We start from the raw sequence: 18,879 nt of genomic DNA on the forward strand, positions 1-18,879 counted from the left end.
ATACATGCTATTTGATAACCAGTGGTTTCATGTATATGGATAAGGAAAGCCCTAAACAAGGTTCACAAATCTATGCTAAGAAATAAAGAGAATTAAAGAATGCTGAAGTTCTCATCAGTTGATTTAATATGCCAACTATACCTGTAATACAGATAAACTTTTGCTTTGCCTATTTTCATAGTTCTTACATATTTTAAGATACCAGGACAATTTCTTTCATATCATCATGAAGAGGAAACAAGCCTAAATGCAAAAGATATAAACTAACAAACTGTTTCTCATCAGAATATACATGTCCTAATTTAAAATATTCAGATAGAATGGTAATATGTTTTATCATACTGTCATAAGCTAGAGCACGTGATCAGAGCTGCAAGAGACCTAAAGAGACTATTTGGTGGTACTCCCTACTTAATGTGTCTGTAGTTAAGTTAGGGAAGAAACAACATCTGCTTGCAAAAGTAAACTCTGAATGTAGGCCTCAAGAAGAGGCCTACAAAAGAGATATATTTTTATCCCAAGCTCCCCAAAATGAAGGAGATGGTAAGTTCAATACCTTAGACACAAGTGTACAAGTGATGAGGCTGCTATCTAAGAGACCTTCAGTTAAGAAAAAGATTTTTTATTTAATGATACCTGAAAATAAGGTCAAACTTATAATATCAAATATAATATACAAGTCTTTCAAAAATTTGATAGAGAAAATGTTGCAGATAGTGTAAGAGAACCATGAGAACAATTTTTGTGGACAGGACAGTATTGATGGGAGAGAGTAAAAAATACCAGGAGAAATGGAGCCGAGGGTTTAGAACCCTTTATGCAGGGAAGCACACCAGAATGCTGTTGGAAAAATGCATGAGCCAACAGTGAGTATACAGCATACTAGAGTCAAAGAAAAGAAGAAACTGAATCTGGGAAGGTGGAAAGAGGGAATGAATGGAAAGAGGAAGGTGAGGTGGAAAAAGAAATGCAGACAAGGGAGGGAGGCATTAGGATCTGCCTCTAGCCCAAAGGGGACCTCTGTACAATTTGGAAAAGGATGCCCCTCAAAGAGGAAACAGCCCTACACAAAGATGCACAGTTTGGCTAGCAAAGTTTGGGTTAGATTTCAGCCCCAACTTGTTCCCTTGGCTAGGTCTCTTTATGCAGTGAATGACTTGTATAACTACACAAAACAGTCCTAGGAAAGAAGAAAAGACCAACTAACTATGATGAAGAAAGAGGCAAGCATTTATTTCTCTATTTCGAAGTGCAGGTAAATTCCTACAGAGCTGTACACAAAATCAAATTTTGTTACCTTTTCTTACTGTTTTACACCTGCGTGTGCAATTCTGTTCTAATTGAAAACATTTCAGCTCGCAGAACAATGCTGTTACTGGTGAGCTGGAAAAGACGGCCGCTAGCTGATGATGGCATTTAGGGAAACCTGGTACTCCCACACATGTAAGGACAGATGGACCTGCTCGCACCTGAGACGTTGCCTTCATATCTGGCTTTTGTGAGACTCACACAGTCACAGAGGGCACCAATGCTTACTGATAAGAACAGGGTAACAGGTGTCTCCAGCTAAATGCCCAAACTGAGAATAAAGAGTGAGTTTCCTCAAAATGTTCCTTTGCAGAAGGCCTGTATCACAATTGCCTTCAGCTGCCTGTTAAGATGCAGATTCCTGGGCTCTCACTCTCCCAAACCTACTGAAGCAGAAGTTCTGGAAGTGAGGCTGGGACTCTATTTTATAAACAACAGACATTAAGCTTGGAAAACTACTATAGAAATAAAAATTAAATGCGAAAAAAATAGTTGGGAAACTACTGTTTAAAAGGAACATAAAATATGACAAATTTCTGGGTGAAGGTTATGAAGGAGAAAGGAAACAAAAAGAATGATACTAGCAATGGTGTACAGTATAAAGTACAAACCATGAATGGTTAAATACATGCCATCCTCACTATATTTATAATGTAGAGTTCAAAAACCTCTAGAATTACAAATTTTTAAAAAGTCATATTATATATACACACGCAGATAGACAGCTCTTGTGGTCTAATTATAAATGTTATTATGAAATTAGGTCATAATGACATTTCATGTATTAGGTTGCTATCCTGATAAAAAATCTCACTTCTTGAGAAATTTCACATTGGAAGACGGACTACAGAACTTAGTCCAGACATCATTCCCTACACCCATGTGCCAAACTTAGGCCTCTGCAGAAGAATCTTAGTTGATCAACTATTAGTCCTTTCTTAATAGCACCCTGAGTGGATGACAGAAAAATGACAGGAGCAAATCACTTACTGCTGTAAGGGGTCCTTCTGCTTGTGCCTCCATTGGACTTGTGGGTGTCACTGCAATAAATTGACTAGCAGCTCCAGCCTGGAGTTCCAGCCTATCTGCATATTGTTCTGAAGCAGCAGTGGCAGGGCACTTCCCAGAAACTGCTAAGATCACACCTGAGGTTTCCTTCTTTAAATGATCATTTTCTGCCCAAGGACCCAATCGGAGCTTTTCATCTTGAGGCGATTCCTCTAGGACTTGAAGGACTTCGGGTTCCTCATCGGAAGGGCTTCCAGTTGTTTTATGGCCTAAAGCCTCATTTGTCCTAAAATCCCGAAGGTCCTGTTCCTTATCCACAATCACCCATTCTTTGGAGTCAACCTCCTGCTTGCAGGAGCTCAGGTTAACAGCTACAAATCCATTGCTGCCACCACCATCTGCCTGCTCAGGGGTGTTGGCAGAAGCAGGCTTGGAAGCATCTGGAAGATACTCTTCATCATAGTGCCAGATGTGGTCAGTACGGGACACAGCAGGAACACAAGGCTTATGAAGCAGAGCAGGGAGAACAGATTCCTTTCCTTCACTGGAATCTTTCTGCATTTTCTCCAAGCTTAAGAAAATGAACACAAGTTACTTAACTGTCCTAGGGAGAATACTTATTATATAGCCTATCAGTTCTATAAAGAACTAATATTTACCCACAGATGAGAAAAAAACAATATGGATAAAGCATAAGGAACATTTCACAGGTGGATAACGCTTTGCTCCACCTGTCATAATCCTGTTTTGGAAGATGGAGCCCGTAGGAGGAAGATGTCTCTCCTGCTGCTGGGCAGGAAAGAAGCCTAACCAGGTTAACCAGGGTGACTTGTGTGATCCAGTTCACCTTTGCTTTGCCAATTCAATCACACTGCCCTCTGCTCTGAGGGACTGAGGGACAACTTACCCAAGGGGCTTTTGCCTCAGCAGAGGCCCTACAAAAGGAAATGAGGAAGCTAACACACATCAGGCAAATACTTCCTGCATTTGTTTTGTCTTCAGAGAGGTATATAAATGTATACTCATTCAAGTAAACTCCTCTAAAGACAGGGCTAAGCAATAGTGTGACTGGTGGTATTTGGCTGCACTGGCTTCTGAGAACTGCTCTCACCTGCAGGGAAGCAGTTTAAGCAATACACTTGTTCCTCTCCTGAAGTTTGTAATTAGGTGCTTCACTTCCTTCAACTGTTCCCTGTTTATTCTAGGCTCTGGCTTGAGTTCATTTTCTTGGAGTACTTCTGTTCTCTGTCTTATCTCTGAGCTCTTCCCTTAGCATGGACTCTCTTTTTAGTTACATTCTTTTGTTAGACTAATTTTTTCCCAAACTAAGCTTTTATCCCTATCACACTTTTATTTTTATTCCCAATCTCATGCACAACTGAAAATGTTTAAACACTGCCCCAGTCCATCCTTTTGATCATATCAACGTGTAGACACAAGCTTACATCACATAGCTGTGAGACTGAATGAGTACCATATGAAGAATACAAAGTACTATGAAGTACTGTTTAAAATGGAACCTAGATTGGACAAGGCCAGAAGTGGCTGAATTATCTTCAGACACAGTAACTATTATGTTAGTTAAATACATGGTCCTTCTAACTTCGTATTTCTTTGCCAATAGTAGCCACTGGGGATGTACAATTGAAGGATGTGACTATTATTAAAGTCACTCAGGTCTTAATATTACTAAAGCCTTCTATAATTCATAAATATATCCCAAGTTCTTTTTAAAGTTTCAGTCTTTTGTTATCAAAATTGGAGATAAGGGGCCTTAGAACTGTGAACTACAAACAGTCATTACCTATGTATAGCTCTCTAAAGTTCCACCTTTCCTTCTTTCTAGGTAGAATGATAAATATTCATGTCTCTTTTTCCTACAGCATTTACTCATAGAAGGCCTTCATTAAATTGAATTCAACTGCCTATCACTTGTATATAAATTACTTTTTCCCCTACTTCATGTACTCTTCCTTCTTCTTGCCTAATACCATATTTTTCATGCCCTCTCTTACAATGCATCTTCTCCATTCCAATAAAAGAGATCATCTTCCAAACAAAATCACTTCAAAATGTTCATTTAATTCATACCTAGTCTTATGAAGTTTCCAGCTCCCACAGCCAAAGGCTATATGTTATAGAACTTGTAATAATATCAGAAGGCAAGTCACATTAAGCATGAGGATGCTAACTAAAAACATGGATAAAGATGATGACAGCTTAATCAAATCAGTGCTACAAAAATGCAAAAACTCCTTATCTGAAAAACTTTACATAATAGAAAGTAATAATATCAATAGTGTTTTAGTTGCTTAAAAAAAAAAGAAAAAGAAAAACTATTTTATACCAAGTCTCAAGAAACTTGTCAGTATCTGGCTTTGGCTCCAGCATCAAACGTTTTTCCAGCTCAAAGCTGTGGATGGAACGTAACTTTCGCACCAATGGAACATCTCTGTCTGGCTGAGTAATCTCTGAGCGGACACGAATTGGTGAGCCGAGGCTTGGAGCATTCAGAATACCATTTGCTTGACCATGGCTGTTCTCCTCTTCAGTAGCAGCCTAGCAAAACATAAAAGGAAACCATGAAAAACATTCTAGTCACTATAAACGATAGGAATCATTGAAGTCTTTCAAGATAATATAAGCAAATGATTGGGATTTTGTTTCAGAAGATTAGGATATTTTGGCTAGTGTAATTCATTACATACTTGTCTATTAACCCTTTATTAAATAAGTTTTCTAAATTTATTCTCAGTTTCAGTATTTTTAGTGTTTTATATTTTGGTGCAAAGATAAACAGACTGAAAACGTTTAACAACCTTGGCTTTTTGTATTATGTCTAACTAAATGCTTGCAGGACCTTATTCCACTAAACCAAAATTAAACCTGGAGAGGACATTCTCTTTGAGACATAAGTGGTCTCACAAGAGGTAGGAGAGGTCGCCAAGCCTGAATACTCCCTGTCTCAGTTCCTCTCTAAAAACCAACCAAACAACAACAACAAGAAAACTAGAGTTAGAACAATAAGCAGCTGGATAGAGCAGAAGGAGGCTGAGAATGAGGCAGCCCAGAGGGGTGGAGGTGCCTAAGGACAGAGGATACAGTAGCACGATTACCAGGGAAATAAAGCTTTACACCAGCAGTAGGGAGAGAGAGGAAGTCTGAATGTCTATTCTGATTAAAGACCCTCAAGAATGCCCAGTTGGTCTTAAACTGGGGGTGCTCTCTGGCTACCAGGAGAAGCAGAAGACAATCTTCTCCGAAGGAAGGTTTCCCCAACCCCCAATTTAGGCCTACAGGACTCCCACGAATTATTAATTAATGAGTAAAACACTAAAGGTAGTCAAACATATAAGAAGGCATGCCACCATGACCAAGAGTCAGCAGAAATGATAATAATAATTTAAAAAAAAGTTTGTAACTCCCAAAGACTTCATGTATCAAACTTGTTCAGATATAGCATATAGAACAGCTATGCATAAAATGTTTAAATATATAAAGGTCAACAAAGGATTACTTGGAATTAACTGATGAATTTAATATAAATATTCAATTAAGTTGTTAAACAGCAAATTAGCCATAAAAGGCCAAAGTTATTAATTCATGAATAAGAAGACATGGCAAAAGAAATTACCTAGAATGAAGCACAGCAAGATAAGAAGAAAAATATAAAAAATGATATTGAGATGACAGAATAAAAAGATCTAATATATGTTTACTTAATTGGTGCCCCTGAGAGAACAGAAAGAATGAAGCGGTGACAATATTTAGGTAGAGAACAGCTGTGCATTTCCCAGAACTGATTAAAAAAAGAGATATGTGTATGCCTAGACATGTCATAGTTCAAGTGCAGAACACCAAAGACAAGGAGAAAAGCTAAAAAGTAGTTGGGGGAATGGTCATCTACCAAAAGAAAGAAAGAAAAAACAGTAGACTTCTGAACACTAATAATTGAAGACAGAAGAAAAATAACTGTCAATCAAAAACTTTGAAGGCAGCAGAAACTATTTTTAAAGAATAAGGCTGGGGGCTTCCCTGGTGGCGCAGTGGTTGAGAGTCCGCCTGCCGATGCAGGGGACACGGGTTCGTGCCGGTCTGGGAAGATCCCACATACCGCGGAGCCCGTGAGCCATGGCTGCTGAGCCTGCACGTCCGGAGCCTGTGCTCCGCAACAGGAGAGGCCACAACAGTGAGAGGCCCGTGTACCGCAAAAAAAAAAAAAAGGCTGAAATAAATACATTTACAGCTAGGTAAAAATTGAAAGAGTCCTCTATCAGAAGACCTCAACCAAAGAAACTTCTAAAGGGAATATTTCAGGAAGAAAAACGATTGAGTCGGGGACTTCCAAAATTGCAAGGAAATGGTAAACGTCTATGAAAATTCCACATAAACATTACTTGTATAAAAGAATACCACTAATAATCTAATTTACATAATTTTTTAAAAGGAAGAAATTAAAAAATAGAAAAGAATTAAATGTAGATTAAATAGTGATAACGTGAAAGAAAACTAAAGTAACTAAGACCTATGTCAAGTGCCACTTCACTCTGTCACATACACAAACACCCATATGGGCTGACAACTGAGAATGTCACTAGAGAATTTTTACTAAGAACAGTTTGCTCCTGGTGTTTACTATAAAGGTGTTTGCTCCTGGTGTTTACTACAAAAATCTGACACTGACTTCCTGACTACTTTTCACTACTTATTCCTGATTACTACTAGTCCAGATAGTGCTAACCAACAACCAGACCACAGGGCAGCATATCACATCTATGCAGAGAATGTTCCTACAAATGACTCCCATTACTGAAAGTATATACTGTTAATTTTTTAAAATCATATAGTTTAAAAATATAGTATATATTGTCCAAAGATAGGCCAAGCTCCTCAGACGTTGTCACAGAAGATTCTTTTCAAGATACATTTCCCATTCACAAAGCAGGACTAGCCAAGTTTCTATCAATCATGTTAACACATATGAGCTGGGAGTCTCATTTTACACCTATAAATTTAACCTCCTTCCCAACTAAACAATTATAAAAACACAGGAAGTACCAAAAACTAACTGATTTGTAATTCAGTGCCCCTCCATCCCATTAATCATCATCTTCCATGAAAATGGAAATGACAGGAAACAGTAAGATCAAAGAGAAATTTGGGGATAATCTACCCAAAGACTAATGAAATCATTTAATTCGGAAGTCTATATTTCTCCCCATACTTACAAGTGGACCTGTTTACAATCCTAATGAAGAAAAAATCATGTTATTCAACATCTACTTTGTCAGCTCATGACCAGTTTGATGCTTTCCACTTCTAACCCTCATTTCCCTGCCTCCATTTGAGATAGTTTTCAGAATGAACACTCAGCTCCATTGGTCTACACTATGGAAGGAAGGTCCTTCTACTTGGAAGGACCATTAACTTCTGTTCTATAGATGTCTCTTCTTTTAGACTCCATGTCTGGTTATTTTTTTAAAACTACCTTCATCTTTTCCACAAAATACAAGATGAAGATTAATTTTTGGTGTCCATACCTGAGCATTACAAGCAAAATTAGACAAAAATATTGCAATTACAAATATATAAATAACTAGCAATACAATGTTCTACTTCTCATTCAAAATTGAGAATCATGATACTTTGCTACACCAGTAGGAGAAAAATAATAAGACACTGAGAGGTATCACTTCCTATGCAAGAAATACACACCTTACAAATCCCAAGCTTTATCTTATTCCTGTTGGTATCCATCTCTTCCCAGACATCCTTCTCCTGGGGACGAGGGTGTCCCAGAGATCCAGGCAATTTATCTGGTGACACACCAACAGGGATGCCATTCTCTCCATCACTAAGCTGTTCATCTGGAAACACCTCATCCGTATTTTCTCGAAGCAAGTCTCCTGGGATGGGAGTGGCGTTGGCAATTCTGAAAATGAGGAATGAAAATAAGGCAGAACTTAAAAACACCAGAATCAAAAATTACTATGGGGGCTTCCCTGGTGGCGCAGTGGTTGAGAGTCCGCCTGCTAATGCAGGGGACACGGGTTCGTGCCCTGGTCCGGGAAGATCCCACATGCCGCGGAGCGGCTCGGCCCACGAGCCATGGCCGCTAAGCCTGGGCATCTGGAGCCTGTGCTCCGCAACAGGAGACGCCACACAGTGAGAGGCCCGCGTATCGCAAAAAAAAAAAAAAATTACTATGGGACTATCCCACATTCTGTTTCTGGATTTGAATGATGAAGTCTATACATAATTAAGAAAGTAAAACAAAACAAAAAACCTCAGAAACTTAGGGCATGCCAATTCTACAAACTAAAAATGCTTTTTTTTTTTCGCCGCACTGTGTGGCATGCGGGATCTTAGTTCCCCAACCTGGGATTGAACCCGTGCCCCCTGCACTGGGAGCACAGTCTTAACCACTAGACCACCAGGGAAGTCCCTAAAACTGCATTTTTGTTTTGTTTTTTATTTTATTTTTTTAACATCTTTATTGGAGTATAATTGCTTTACAATGGTGTGTTAGTTTCTGCTTTATAACAAGGTGAATCAGTTATACATATACATATATCCCCATATCTCCTCTCTCTTGCGTCTCCCTCCCACCATCCCTATCCCACCCCTCTAGGTGGTCACAAAGCACCGAGCTGATCTCCCTGTGCTATGTGGCTGCTTCCCACTAGCTATCTAGTTTTAAAACTGCATTTTGATCAACAGAATTTTCAAGCTGATTTAAAAATACAAATTCTGATATAACTCCCTAATTTAACAATCACTTTAAAAGTTAGAAACCTTTCATTTATTTTGCAAGGATTCTTTGTGTATTTTAATATTTTCTATTCTTTACCCATTTTTCTTAGAGAATAACAAAAACTATAAACAGAAAAATGTTAAGTGTCATATGATATAAGCAGGTATCAGATCAATCAGTTTTGTTTTATTTTTTAACTAGTATGCAATATGCATTTGCTTTTTCATTTACAGACTTTTTACTAAGTACCTACTACATGTAAGGCCCTAGGGACATAAAAAGAAGAAAGGAAATTCTTGCCCTCTAGGGGAAACTAGAAATTCTGCAATTATACAGTTCATATGGTCCTGTATAAACTGATTATCAACAAATAGAAAATATTAATTGGCACTTGTCTATATGTTCTTTCAAAGCAATTTCATGTCCTATTTACATAGTTGGTCGCCTCTCCCTTAGACTTCTGGCCCATGAGGGGCTTTTCTAGTTCTCAGCTATCACTCACTAAGTGATCAGGCCCCTGCTGGCTCTAATGTTCTGTAACTAGTCTGTTCTACTCTACATACTAGTTGTTGGTTTTTTTTTTTTTTTTTTTTTTTTTTTGCGTTACGTGGGCCTCTCACTGTTGTGGCCTCTCCCGTCGCGGAGCACAGGCTCCAGACGCACAGGCTCAGCAGCCATGGCCCACGGGCCCAGCCGCTCCGCGGCACGCGGGATCCTCCCAGACCGGGGCACGAACCCGTGTCCCCTGCATCGGCAGGCGGACTCCCAACCGCTGCGCCACCAGGGAAGCCCTAGTTGTTGGTTTTTTTAAAAAAAAATATTGCTGACTGAACACAACATTCAGCACACAGTGAAACCTTTTCTTAGTGTTATCTGCACTGTCTAAAGGCAGAAAAAGACGCCTTCAGTAGATTATACTGACACATACAATTATTATGAGTGGGAAAATAGACATCTTCTCAGTGTACCACTCTAAGGGCAATGGTTACACCCTGGCCCAGGTGTCATAAATATGTCATGATTTAGAACCTGCTGCATAAAAAAATTAAATTAAATTTAAAAAAAAAGAACATGATTTTTCAGGGACTTGTTCCACATGATGTGATGACCTTCACTACCACCACTCTCAATGTTAAACTGGAAAAGCACTGATAATGGCTCCCAGGGAAAAACCGTACAGCCTTGTAAAGTACTCCCTGTAGTTCTGACACTGGGATACAGTGGAAAGGTAGTTTGACCCAAAATAGTTCAAATGAAAGGATTTATTATAATAAAAGTAATTAAAGTTCAGAAATAGACTACTTAAAAGATATATTTTTCAGATATAAGTTCAATATAATTTGTTTATTGACATAAGGAATTATAATGGACACTAACCTACATGTGTTACGTGGTAATCCAAATGTTTACTGAAAGAATTCCCTCTATTCCTGAGAAAAGGGAATGGCAAAGGAGGAATATTTGAATTCAGGAAGCTCAACCTACTAGCTCCACATTTTTTCCCCCATTTTAATCACTCAATGTTCTTCCAAATCCTTTTTTCCCTAGCCTAGCTACGATTCTGCTTCTTTCCAACTACCCCAATTCCTTGGCATTTCCTCCTTCCATCTCTCAGGAAACAAACCACACCTCCACCTATGAAACTGCCTCTATTTTTATTCTATCCTAGTTTCCCCCTTATATCGTGTGCTTCAGTGTAAGAGCACACACTTCAAGGAATGTTTCCATCTTCTCCACACAGGCTACCTCCCACATGACTCAGGTTCCTCTCAGCATTTATTCCACCAGTTTTATTCCTTGCTTAATTATTATTTTCTTCCTTCTCCTGTAACTCTGATCCAAATCTGGAGTTTGAGATATGGAAAGAAAGCATTCTTGCCCAAGACAATTATATTATGTTCAGGAATAAGTATGATAAGAAAGATATATGTGAGAGTATTATTAGCACACGGCCTGTGTTTGTAGGCAAGGTATAAATTACAGAAGCAGATTAAGGGAAAAAATTAAGAAGATATATGGAAGAACTGGACAGATGTCAAGAGAAGTAATAAGATTGGACACCCTTTTCATATGCCCGTCCCCATAATCTAACGTAGGGGTCGGCAAGTTAGGGCCTGTGAGCCAAATCTTGCCTGTTCACCTATTTTTGTAAATAATGTGTATGACACACAGGCATGCTCATTCATTTACATACTGCCTATGTCTGCTTTAGCACTACAGTGGCAGCAGTAGTGGTGACAGACAGCAGAGCCCACAAATATTTATCTGGCTCTTAGTGAACGATAAGGCTTGCTAACTCCTGATCTAAAGCATCCTCTTACCTTTTCCTGAACTTACTTTCTCCCTCTATTAAGAACTAAGAGTTGTAGGACATAAATTATCATTTTTTCTCTTTAACACTGATTCTCTAGGGCTTTCCAGGTATTCTACCATATCATCTGCAAAAAGAGATAACTCAGAGGTCAGCAAACTTTTTCTAAAGGCTCAGATAGCGAATGGTAGGCTTGTGGGCCTAATACTTTGCAGGCAAGATGGATGCTAAAATTAGTAGGCAAATGTATGAAAAAACAAGTTCATTCGAATAGTCTCAAAGTATCTTCTCACAAGATAATTATTACTTACAAAGGGAAAAATAGTAACTTTATATAAAGTGGAAAACCTAACACCACCTTAACCAGATTACCAACATCAATATAATCAGTAATAAGACATCTTGACATTATATATCTCCTTATTCAATGCCATCGATTTTCCTCTTATCTTGGCATTAAATGTATACCACAGATTCTTTTTTTTTTTAAGGACTTTTTAAAAAAATTAATTTATTTTTGGCTGTGTTGGGTGTTCGTTGCTGTGCGCGGTGCAATGAGGGTTACTAGTTGTGGCGAGTGGGGGCTACTCTTTGTAGCAGTGCACGGGCTTCTCACTGCGGTGGCTTCTTTTGTTGCTGAGCACCGGCTCTAAGGTGCAATGGGCTTCAGTAGTTGTGGCACATGGGCTCAGTAGTTGTGGCTCGCGGGCTCTAGAGTGCAGGCTCGGGAGTTGCGGCACACGGGCTTAGTCGCTCCGTGACATGTGGGATCTACCCGGACCAGGGATCAAGCTCATATCCCCTGCAATGGCAGGTGGATTCTTAACCACTGCGCCACCAGGGAAGTCCCTATACCACAGATTCTGATATGTAGTGTTTTAATTATCATTATTTTTCCTATAGCTTCACTTTGTATTTTCCCTTTCACCCAAGAGTAGTTTAATTGGAGGTTTTTAAGTTTCCAGGTGGAAGGGCCTTTGACATTTTTGTTTTTGTTAGCAATTTCTAGTTCTATTACAGTGTGACCAGACAGTGTAATATTTCTGCTTTACAGAACAATGTATATGTTTTCTTGGTGACCTGATAACTGATCAATTTTTGTAAATGTCCCAGGGGTACTTGAGCAGAAGGTGTAACCTCTATCATCAGGGTGTAGATATTGAAAAATATGCCTAAGATCTACCTTATTGATTGTGTTGTTTGTCTTCTATTTCTTATTCTTTGTTCACTTGAATTCAGTCTTGAACTGAGTTGTATATTAAAATCTCCAATTACTAGTGTGTTTCTTTGTCTCCTTTAATCTCTCATAGTTGTTGCTTCCTAAAGATGACTGTTGTGATTCTGGTGACTAAATATTAATAAATACTATGTCCCACTTGTGAACTGTGACACTTAACATTAAAAAGTACCCTTCCATCTCTGTAACTTTTAAAGCTTTATTTTGGCTTGAATTCTACATTGTCTGATATCAGGATTGTTATTCTCTTCTGACTGTTTCCATTTTTCTCGTTTATCTTTGTCCATCCCTTTCTGAAACATGTTTTTTTAGGTATATCTCTTGTATACAGCATATGTATACAGCTATATAAACCAAACTAAAAATCTTTTTCTTTTAATAGATGTCCCCATTCATATTTATTGCTATGACTGATATGTTTGGTCTTAACTCTGTCATAGTATTTTATAATTATGGGTATTTTGTCATATTTGCTATATTTCTTTCTCTACAAGATGAGTATTCTTTGTACTTCAATTTATAAACTTTTAAGAATATATATTTTAGAAGGTTTGCCTTTTTGTTCTAATGGTCACCTTTGGACATTTACCTTTTTAAATGCTCTTAGTCCCCTGTTTCCTTATTTAACCTTTTGCTATTGAGTTTCTCAGTTTTAATTGGTATTGTTTTGTTTTTCTTCTTCAGGGACTCTAACAATATGAATGCTATTCCTTCTCGGCCTTCCATTGGCACTACTTTCTCTCTAGCCCTTTTAAATTATTTCTTTATTTTCATTCCCTTGGGGCTTTTTTCCCCCTGACCTTATTCAATGCCCTTTATTAAACTTTCATTTGCGTCTACTGTCCTTTGTGCATCTTGTGATTTATTCAATTGTAAGATATCTTTTTCTTCCATTTCTTTCCTGAGTTCAACGAACTATCATTTCATTGTTTCCTCCCTCTTTTCCTTTTCTTTCTTCTCTCCCTCCCCACACCACACTCACTCTATTTCTTAGTTTTCAAATTTCTGATCCAAGGTGGTTATCCATATCTTCAATGCATGAACATATTCAGTTCCATTTGGGGTTCTGTCTTATAATTTTCTTCTTCATAGTTGTTTATTCCTGACAGGAAATTTCCTTAGTAAATATGTATTAGATTTTCTTGAGTTTTTGAAATAACACTTTATGGATATTTAAAATATTTTTCTTGTTCATTTTTGTGGCACTGGAATGTTTTACAGGATTCACAGATTAACTGGTGCCCTCCTCTGTCAGTATAGCAAAGTCCAAACACTTTAGTGGATTTTTATTTGGTCAGAGGAGATATTGTGCATCTTCTGATTTTATAGTTCTCTTTTCTTATAGGTAATTAAATTTTATTTCTCCTTTTTCCCCTCTGTAATTATTCATTTATTGCATTTCAGCTCCAAATTCATCCTTATTGCCTATTCTGTGAAAGTGGATCTGTGCCCTTTAACTCTTTTCCTTTGCCAGCTGGCATGGGAGCTTTGTCAGTAGAGGGCACTGGAGAGACCCTGCGGGAGGAAAGGGTTTTGCTTTGGGTTCCACTGTGCAGCTTGTCAAGCTTCTCCACCATGTGTGGCTTTCCCGTGCCTGTCTCCTGCAGTACACAGACAGCAGCAACCAATATCTTCCCAGAGCAATGCCTACTACCCATAAGATTTGTAGCAGAGTGTCTCTGGTAAGACACTTCCAGTAAATCGTTTTCTCTGGCACTCCAGAGGGCAAATTTCCATCAAGTTCCAGAGGGCAGATATTTCAGCAAATTCTACCAGTATGGCATTAGAGCAACTTCCCTGCCATTCAATGAGTGAGGACATACACTCACCAACAAGGTCAGTACTCAGCCCTGGGGTGGGGACTGAGGGAGCTTTTCCTTGGATGCTTAATTCAGCCCTAGGAGTAGGAGCTGCACTTTATATTTGCTATTCCTGTATTCTTTACGGTTCTGTCTACTTTTTCAATCCCACGTTATTCCAATTTTGTGTTATAGGTAATAATTCTTTGTATCATCTTTCCCTGTTCAAATTACTATGTAGTTTCTCTCTCCTGATTGGACCCAAACAGATATGTGCTTTTTTCCTTCACCATTCAACTGACAAAGGGTATTTCTCCCTTTTTGTCTTTTTTCTTCCTCAGAAGCTACATGTTTTGAATCATGAATATTTTTATCTCCCTGTAGTTTATTATCTGATCTACCTGGATACTTTTTAGTATTTTCATTCTTCGGATGGATTTAGTCTTTCTGATGTTCGTTTTAAATCAACCTTAAGTCCCAGGGCTAACTTTCCTCTTCCCACAGTTTTTATTGATCTGCCTTCAGTAAGCTTCGTGGCAGGGCTGGGTGAGGCAGGAGCATAAGAGATATTACATAAGGCCTTGGGGTTTTGTTTTTTTCTCTTTTTACTTACAGTTAGTTTGATTTGGGCATCCTTTGTCTTCAAATTATGCTGAGGACATAGCTTTTATGTAGTTTTATTTTTCCTTTCTTATTATTCTATCTTATTTTAGGAAAAAACTTTGGGATATGGGAACTTAAAATCTATTCATTGACTTCAGCTACCCTGAAGTGCTATCAGCTGGATTTTTGCAAATGTGAGATTTATTTCTAACAACAATCAAAGGAGAAGGAGGACGAAAGCATTTAAGCAAGAATCAAAATTTCTACATAGGCTCCAGCTCTGTCACTAATCTTTATCTAAAGTTGGATGATCCACTCAGGGTTAGAATTATTTCCTCATTAGTAAAATGGGGTGGCTGGAATAGTGCAGTGAGTCCCAAACTAAGATAAGCATGAGAAACATCTGATGCATATGGACTTCTGTGCCATACCCCTAGACATTCTGATTCAGTAGGTCTGGGGTGAGTCCTACAAATGGGTATTTTAAACAAACATCCGTGGTGATTCTACTATAGCTAGTCAAGGTCTCACATTTAAGAATTCTTAGACTAACTAATCAGGGATATCATCTCCAGTTATATGAGTCCATGTAAGCTTTTCTGATTCAGTAAGTTCTAGTGATCTCATCTCAATGTAAAAACAAAGCAATGGATTAGTGATAAAGTGTTCCAATTAACTCATTGTATGATGATTTTTCCCTATTTACTTTTTCTTTTAAACCAACTAGAGCAGGTAAAAAAAGGGGGGGGTCAGAAAAAAAGACACCCCCCCCCGAAATAGAAAAACAACAAACAAAAGCAACTGTATTTAATGTATATACAGGAAAAAAAAAATTCAAAAAACAAAGAAAAAAAACCCCCAAGAAGATGGAAATACACTAACCTCTTCCTAATACACCTCGAAAATTAATCACTTTCATAAGAGGAGTAGCTACACGTTTTGTTCCCACTAAACTTAAGCACAGTGTAGCCAGAAATAATTGTGGCTTGTTCTTGTTCCGGGGTCCCATCTGTTCTTTAGTAGTAAATGCAACAAATGCCCCTTCTCATTTTGGAGAAAATCTACTGTACATCTGACATTAACGAGTAACGCAAGCTCTAAGCTGCCATTTCACGGTATAATCTTTAAGTACTTTCTAAGAAAAGTAAATCCAAACAAAGGCATATATAAGAGCAATGTTAATTCAAGGAAACCCATAGGCATCCCTGTGTCTTAGTATTGGTCATCTGAGGGAACCTGGATGGCATAAAAGACATTTCTGCTAATATTGATACAACACATCCAGGAAAGACACCGATGAACCACCTGTTTAGGACATACCCAATTGCCGCAGGGGTCAAGCGGGTGTGCAGCTGAGGAGTGGTAGAAGTAGTGGTGGTGGTGAGGGAGCCATCAGTTCCAGCCTTCTCCCAGTCGAAAGGGTCACTCTCAATTACTCCAAAGGTCTTGATGCTGTTGTCAAACACGGATGCAAGAAGCTAAACCACGAAAGGAAAAAACTAGAGTAAGCCAACAGTAAACATAATCACTTTATTCTATAAGAGACAGCACCTCAGACTCTTAAATTAGCTTAGTAGTATGACTTTTTAAAAAAGCCTGATGATACAAATAGGGGAATTTGAATAAGGATTATATATGGATGATGATATTCAATTAATATTGATTTTTCTCAGTTGAGATACTGGTTTTTAGTTATGTAGGATAATGTATTTTTTCTTGGAAGATAAATAATGAAGCGTCATACTTAAAACCTACTTTCTGATGGTTTGGCAAAAGGAAATGTGTATTGTATGTGTATGTGATCACTTTTTTGTGTGTGTCAAAAAGGGGCATATATGGTTCAACTTAAATAAGTGACCGGGTTAACAGGTGGTATATCTAGGTTAAGAGGCATATAAAAGTTCATTGTGCTGCCTTAGAATTTTTTTGTGGGTTTGAAAAATTCTTAAACTGTGTGTGTGCACATGAATTAGCAAAAAGAAATCTGCTCTATTATTTTATTTATATTATATATTATTTCATTTTTGTCTTTAAATTCCAAAAGTCTAATGTAATATTGAGAAAAATCTCATAAAGACCTTCATGTTTGACAGTATGCAACATTTTCAATTTTATGATTAAAATTGGATTAATATCTCATCATTTCTCTTACTCTGTTAGTATCCTATCCTCAGAGATTCATCTTGTACATTTCCTGCCCCAGACCTGAAATCAGCACTTCTTCACTAGAGGATTTTTTACAAAGGTCTGTTTTAAGCTTTAAAGAGATTACTCTGGCTAAGAAGTGGAGAACAGATGCCATAAATAGGAGGGGGATGAGGGTGCTAGGAAGAGATGACCATTTAGCAGGCTACTGTCAACTGAGCCAGCATGGTAACAGTGGAGGTGATAAGAAGTGGTAGGATTTGGACATAATTTGTAGAGCCAACAGAACTTACTGAGAGATTAGATGAAAGCTGTGAAAGTAAAGAAAGAATAAAAGAGTAATTTATATTTCTGTCCCAAGCCACTGGGTAAATGGTGGTGCCATTTACTGAGATGGAAAGCAGTGAATGTGAGGATTGGGATATTGAAAGTTTTATGGTGTTTAGGGAGGAATAGCGAATATAGATACAAATTTGAGAGTCATCAGCATATTGATATTAATGGGTATTATTTAAAGCCATATGACTAGATGATATCATCTAAGGAGAGTGGGTAACAAGGGCTAAGGCTTAGGGCACTCCAACATTTAGATGGAAAGAAGAGATGGACTCAGCAGAAAAACAAAACAAAACAAGGAGTGGCCAGTGAGGTAGGAAACAGGTGTGTGGTGTTCTAGATACCAAGTGAAGAAACCACCTCAACAAGGAGATGGTCAAATACTATCAATTATAAACTTATAGTTAGTTTTGATTATTTGATTTCATCCAGACTGTAAGCTCCACGAGGCTGGTACGTGTCTGATCTTGCTCATCACTGTATCTAACCAAAGCCTTATGTCTAAGAATGCCATATTGTGATTTATATGAAATAAATATTTGGCCATTTAGAGGATCAAAAATACATTTCTCATATATATTTGGTCTTTGTCCACAGTTCCTGACTCACAGCTCCCAAAACCCTTGAAATTTTCTGAGAGATAAGAGCAGTGGGAGCATTTTTTGTTATAGTATTTGATCTCTACTCCTCAGTTCCTGAAATCACTTCAGAGCCATAAAGGTGAAATGGGTGTCTTGTTATTCATAACAAACCCCTTTCTACCACAACTGGGTTTATGTTAATAAGGTGACTTTTGGAAAGCACCTAAGGATGGAGGCTGGTCACCAGAGGAACCAACCATGTGATTAGAGGGTTGGAACTTTCAGTCCCACACCCCTGGCCTCCAGGGGAGGGAAGAGGGGTTGGAGGTTGAATCAATTACCAGTGGTCAATGATTTAATCAATCATTCCTATATAATGAAGCCTCCATAAAAACCCAAAAGGATGGGCTTCAGAGAGCTTCCAGGTTGGTGAACATGTGGAGGTACTGAGAGTAGTGCCCTTGGCGAGGGCATGGAAGCTCCACACCCTTTCCTCATACTTTGTTACATGCAGTTCTTCCATCTGGCTGCTTGAGTTATATCCTTTGTAATTAAGTGGTAATCTAGGGGGAAAACTGGCTTTCCAAGGCCTATGAGCCACTCTAGCAAGTTAATCAAACCCAAGGACGGGGTCATGGCAACCTCCAATTTATAGCCAGTCAGTCAGAAGTACACATGACAACTAGGACTTGTAATTGGCATCTAAAGTGGAAGGTAGTCTTGTGGGAATGAGTCCTTAACCTGTGAAATCTGATGCTATTTATCTCCGGGTAGATGGTGTCAGAATTGAGTTAAAT

General features: G+C 38.3%; 1 protein-coding gene across 1 annotated transcript in view; it reads right to left on the reverse strand.

The window, feature by feature from the left end:
• The window catches only part of TTBK2 (tau tubulin kinase 2), a 104,573-nt gene that overhangs the window by 11,008 nt on the left and 74,686 nt on the right, over positions 1–18,879 (reverse strand). The window contains exons 9-12 of the mRNA XM_065871431.1: positions 16,341–16,498; positions 8,032–8,248; positions 4,664–4,875; positions 2,299–2,887 (exon numbers count right to left, since the gene is read on the reverse strand). Of these exons, the coding sequence (XP_065727503.1) occupies positions 2,299–2,887; positions 4,664–4,875; positions 8,032–8,248; positions 16,341–16,498 (1,176 nt within the window). The remainder of the gene's footprint in view (positions 1–2,298; positions 2,888–4,663; positions 4,876–8,031; positions 8,249–16,340; positions 16,499–18,879) is intronic.

The sequence above is a fragment of the Phocoena phocoena genome, chromosome 2 (genome assembly GCF_963924675.1).
Source record: "Phocoena phocoena chromosome 2, mPhoPho1.1, whole genome shotgun sequence".
Lineage (NCBI taxonomy): Eukaryota > Metazoa > Chordata > Mammalia > Artiodactyla > Phocoenidae > Phocoena > Phocoena phocoena.